Raw genomic sequence first — 5,541 nt, forward strand, 5'->3', positions numbered from 1 at the left:
TGACCTATGAGAGTTTAAAGGTTATATTACTTTTGAGTTTAAAACTCTAAGACAACGTGGGGGTTTATTTGATTTAGGAGTGTGGTTATCTGCGTGCCACAAACACAAACCAGGGTTCCACTAAATAAAAGAATGAGCATTTCTTTTACAAAAAGTATAGATGAACCGATAAAAAAGGTACCGTGATGCGCACCGTGTAAGAGGAGGGATGGGACCCACTTCTGCCCGCTTCATTATGTCCGTGCGATCCTACTCAGTGCACAGCTGGGTGCTTATTTTCGGTACGTCTAGCAAAGCTCTTTCTTTTATGGGGTTGTACACCTGTATTGCTGATTATTCGATGAGCAGAGTAGAATAGAGTAGTTTAAGCATTAATCAATATAAATACTGCACAAAAACTGAAGAAGAATATTCAACGACAATCAACGATAAACTGCTTCTGCTCGGAAGCTGTCTTCGATCTAATAAACCAAAACACCAAAAGGGCTCCAAGAAACATACTATCTCGTACCCTGTTTTTAGGGTTTAGAATCTTGTGTTGTTTCGACCTTGATTGCTGTGTGTTTTGTATCTTGATCCAATAAAGCACTTGTCCCTCCACAAACCCCCCATCCATCAATTCTACCTTTTTCTTCTTCTTCTTCTCTTCTATAAATATATACTCACTCATTTAGATTCCTGGATTCTGAATATTCAATTTTTATTCGTTACCTGGGTTTTTCATCGATTTAACAAAAAAAAATTTGTTAAACCCCCACTATTTGAAATGTTAGAATTCAAAACAATCAAGAAAAAAATGCGGATTTTTAGTTGTTAAAATTTCAAACTTGATGTTTTCTATTTTAATTTTAACGGGAAATATGAAAAGAAGTAGAACAATATGGTATACATTCTGGTCATCTCCTACCCATCGTCCACCTGGTTTCTTTGGTTTTGGTTCCTAGTGTGATTTTCTTAAGCTTTTAGTTGTTATTGTTGTTGTTGTTTTTGATTAGCATATGGATACGTTTAATCTAAATTCTGGAGTTGTTTATGGAAACAATCCTTCACTTAATGGTTTCTCACAAAATTATGGGTTTCAATCAAATGGGAAAGGTGGTTGTTCTTCTTCATCATCCAATTCCTTGGTTTTAGATAGTGAAAGAGGAGAACTTGTCAAAGCTCCAAGTAAACTGGGGCAAAAAGGAGTAACTGAAGGGAAGTCTTTGGCAGCTTTGAAGAATCATAGTGAAGCTGAGAGAAGACGTAGGGAGAGAATTAATTCTCATCTCGATACTCTTCGGACTTTGGTTCCCTCTACAGACAAGGTCAGACTCTTTGATTTTGAGCTACTTCGTTGATGAGAATACAGTCTCGGGTTCAATTCTTGCTAGTATCAAACTCCCTTATATTTACAATTAACTTCACCCTAATTACATTATACTTTGTGTTTATGGAAGCCTGTCATTGATCTATGTGTTGCCAGTTTGTGTTCAAGTCTACAATTCAGTTTTTACTTAATGCTGTGGTCTATTACTGCATTGATGAAGTTTTTACTATGATTGTAAAAACTGTGTTCTTTTGCTTAATCCTAGAATTTTTATTTGCATCAATCTCGGAATCTTTGAGAACCCTCTTAGCTGTTTGTCTCTCTCACGTCGAGTAATGGTTCTACTCTACATTCATCATACTGTAAGTTGGACAACTCAGTTGACCCAGGCACATCATATTAAAATAGGAAGTGGAAAATAATACTCCAGTACCGAATAGTTTACTTCTTTCTAAATTATTGGCAATGCCCCACTGTTCCCGGATGTGGAGATTTGACATATATCAAGCAAGCATGTTTTTCTTTTCTATACAGTGAAGAAACTTCTAATTATGCTAATCCTTGCCAAAACTTTCAAGAATTGTTACATTCATCTCCTTCTCCCATCTAAACCGAAAATATGTTGATGCTTTGCTGAAATGGCTATGTGGTTGTTGACTGTCTCAGTCCATGTTGTTTCTATCTTTTTTGTTGTATGCTGGCTCTATCAGCTTTGGTAACAGCACTGATTTTGAGCTGCCACATTAAAAGAAATACGCCACTGACCACTCTAGAGTTCATAGGTGGACTAGTTTGTAGTTGAAAGAAGTCGCATCAATGTTATATTTCTATAATATAGCAAAAACTTATTGAAGTTGGCTCTTTCTTATTTGCAGATGGACAAAGCTTCAGTGCTCGCTGAAGTGATCAATCACGTAAAAGATCTTAAAAGAACTGCACTTGAAGCCAGCAAAGGGTTAGTCATCCCAATGGATACAGATGAAGTAAAAGTTGAAACTTATGATGATGGCATGCTAGGCAGACCTTTTTCTATTAAGGCGACCCTGTGCTGTGATGATCGACCTGAAATTCTCCCCAACTTAAGAGAGGCACTCGAGGCATGCAAGTTGGAAACAGTGAAGGTGGAAATTTCAACATTAGGAGGAAGAATGAAGAATGTATTTGTCATGGCAAGCTCCAGACCGGACGATTCTGCCGAGGTACGACACCTACTTATGTCTTCTGTTCATAAAGCTCTAAGATCTGTTCTAGATAAAATTCCTACCACATCTGAGTTTACTCCAAGAAAAATGCTCCCACATAAGAAACAAAGGATGTCGCCCTTTCACTCTTCAACCTCCTCTTCATGATAGCAGAATCCTGGTATACATTATAAGTAATGATGCGAATGGTTGTCCGACATAAGAAATATCTTTGATTTAGGTGTTTATGCTATTTGTATTTGTGTGATTGTTATAGTTGTGGGAGTAAACAAAAACTTAATGCTTCCTTGTGAATATAAAGGTATGGTGTAATTGCTTTTGGGTGATAAATGGAATATGTTGTGCTTTTAGTCTCCGTGTCATTCAATTTCAAAACATACAGGAGATTCATCTTCTCTTTTGGATATTTCATGAACTTAAGTTACTTAACATTCCGACGCACAGGAATAATTTGATTTATATAAATCAGGAAATGAAATCATAACACATTGTGCAATTTAAATTGAATAAAATCCTAGAAATAGTTATTTAATGGTTAGGAAAGCATGTTTAGTTTCTAGTTCTGTAACATCTATACCATAAGATAAGGAAACACAATACTCTGTAACCAAATATAAACCCTAACATTACACCTAAGTTTGTCCATTTCATTGACTGTTCGACATCTTGTTGTCTCAAAAACTCATCACCGTAAAGAATGCAGACATCTCCAACACTCTGTAAACACCTCTGCCTTCCCTTATCCCCTCCATACTCATTTATCATAAAACACTCAAATGGGTACTTAAATAGGCTCAAGTAGTGCATGAAAATCCAGTACCTGGGTATGTTCTTCTTAGTTATAAAATAACCCGAAAATAGAAAAAATGATCCCATTAACCCGGCAATCAACGAAGTTCCCATGATGAAATTTGGCACTAGAGCACTGAAACAAGCCACAAGAGAATTTGACATTAAAACGACCAACCAAACCACCAGTGAAAAGTAGAGGAATCCATCCAAATCCTTTCTCAGACCAACAAGCCAGTAAACAGGGGTTGTGTAAAGAAGAGCAACAGTTAGAAGGAAAGGAAGAAAGACGAGGGTGTTTGCCATAACGTAAGAGAGTACTCGATAGGCTCCTCTTGAAGTCTCTCTCATCAAAATTCTCCTCTCTTGTAAGAAAATAGGTAATCCTTCTGTTGTAGTGGAGAGCAAAAAAGTGAGGGTGAATGCGAAAAATCCAACCCGGGTTTGTAATGTCACCTGTTTACTGCTGTCATTGTTAGCATTCATGAAAATGGTACCGAGAACAAAACCAGCCAGTACTGCTTGAAGCATTCGTGCAGCAAAAAGTTGTTTGGTTCTAAAAATGTTATTGCAAAATCTCTGGGCTAATATCAAAATTTCCTCAAGTTGAGAATTCGGATATCCCATGTTCTTTGTCTCATCAGCAAAGTGTGAATCTGAATTTGGAGTTATCATCACCAAGTTATGCATCTTTTCTTCTTTGTTGTTGTTGTCTTGATCCTTGTCTATGAGAAATAATTGATTGTCAGGAGTAGTTGATTTCTGCAAAACCAGGCTTTCTATGACATCAATAGCAAACTCTAGCACGTTAACGTGCTTAGGAATACAATGACCTGCAAGTTTAAGCCGTTCTTCGAGAACTTGAAATGATCCATGGTGAAGAACAGTTCCACTTGAAAGTAACAAAATTTTACCAAATAATTCCAGAATTCGAAAACCAGGTTGATGGATAGTAAGAACAATTGTCTTTCCTTGGTTCACCACCATCGACTTAAGTAGCATAATTACATGAAGTGCAGAAGCCGAATCCAGTCCAGAAGTGGGTTCATCAATCAAAAGAATAGCTGGATCATGAACTAAATCAACACCAATCGAAACTCTTCTCTTTTCACCGCCTGAAATCCGACCAATTCTTGAACCTGCAACATGATCTAAACCTAACTCCTTCAACAACTGTCTCACTCTAATTATAGCTTCACTAATCCCTCCACGAAGCCGAAGACGTGCACTGTATAGAAGCGTTTCCTCCACAGTAAGCAACGGAAAAAGAGCATCATCTTGAGTAACATAACCTGAAATTCTCCGAAAATGCCTAGCCACCATTGGTCGATCGTTAACAAAGACGCATCCTGAAACTCTACTCTGCGGTACCACCCCTGCAAGAACTTCTAACAGAGTGGTCTTTCCAGCACCAGAAGGACCTGCAATTGCCGTAATCTCACCGGGTTTGGCTTCAAAGTGTACATCCTCTAGAATGTACCTACTATTAGTATCAGTATTTGGACTAGTCCTTCCGCAACAAAACCAATTGAATTCGCTGATATCTCCGCGCAGTCTGTATGAGAGCTTCTTGGTTTCTATTCTGTATGGAGTTCTCCGGCTACTTGAAACCGGAGAAGTAACCGGTAGTTCCATTTCCTTAGAGAAGATGAGTTAGATGAGAAACTAGAAAGATGGTGATAAAAAAATCCCACTTAGTTAATACTAAAGATAGAGAGAGATATGAGTAGAATTTTGAATAAGTGTGAAGAATAAGAGAAGCATAGGAGATGAACTAACATCACCAAACTTGGGGATTTTTTTTCTTTGCACAAACAAACGCAACTTCAATTCCTTTGTTATTTCGCATTTTGCATGCATGGGTTTTGATTATAATTAGAATCTAGAAGTTTTTAAGTTTTCATTTTTCTGGAGTTGTTAGAACAAATTTGTTTTTCGAAAGCAGAACAAGAGAGTTTGAAAGGAAAAATAAAGAAAACTGGTGAACCAAAATCTTGACTGTTTACAGGGTTTTTTGTGTTGGTGGCCTCTTCATCTCCCCAACCACAACGAACTGCATGACTGACACAACACCATTAGTCTTGTTTCATAAGAAGCCGTTAAATGACATTTTCAAGATTCGAGAACTTGGTCACGTTTATTATTTATATTTCCTAGAAAGTCTTACAGACTGAATTTATTTATCATTTGACAGAGTACTTTAGTGGTAGCAATTTTTATCCTGGAAATTTTATCAACAGA

At 37.2% G+C, this 5,541-nt stretch overlaps 2 protein-coding genes across 2 annotated transcripts; one reads left to right on the plus strand and one right to left on the minus strand.

Annotated features, from left to right (window-relative positions):
- Positions 1-339: 339 nt before the first annotated feature.
- Positions 340-2,866, plus strand: LOC113287482 (transcription factor bHLH30-like). Its single transcript, XM_026536253.1, has 2 exons — positions 340-1,307; positions 2,185-2,866. The coding sequence occupies exons 1-2, from the start codon at positions 999-1,001 to the stop codon at positions 2,656-2,658; spliced, it is 783 nt and encodes a 260-aa protein (XP_026392038.1). The 5' UTR covers positions 340-998; the 3' UTR covers positions 2,659-2,866.
- A 92-nt stretch (positions 2,867-2,958) lies between these two features.
- Positions 2,959-5,189, minus strand: LOC113287481 (ABC transporter G family member 10-like). Its single transcript, XM_026536251.1, has one exon. The coding sequence runs from the start codon at positions 4,933-4,935 to the stop codon at positions 3,061-3,063; it is 1,875 nt and encodes a 624-aa protein (XP_026392036.1). The 5' UTR covers positions 4,936-5,189; the 3' UTR covers positions 2,959-3,060.
- Positions 5,190-5,541: the final 352 nt, after the last annotated feature.

Source organism: Papaver somniferum, chromosome 6 (genome assembly GCF_003573695.1).
Source record: "Papaver somniferum cultivar HN1 chromosome 6, ASM357369v1, whole genome shotgun sequence".
Taxonomy (NCBI): domain Eukaryota; kingdom Viridiplantae; phylum Streptophyta; class Magnoliopsida; order Ranunculales; family Papaveraceae; genus Papaver; species Papaver somniferum.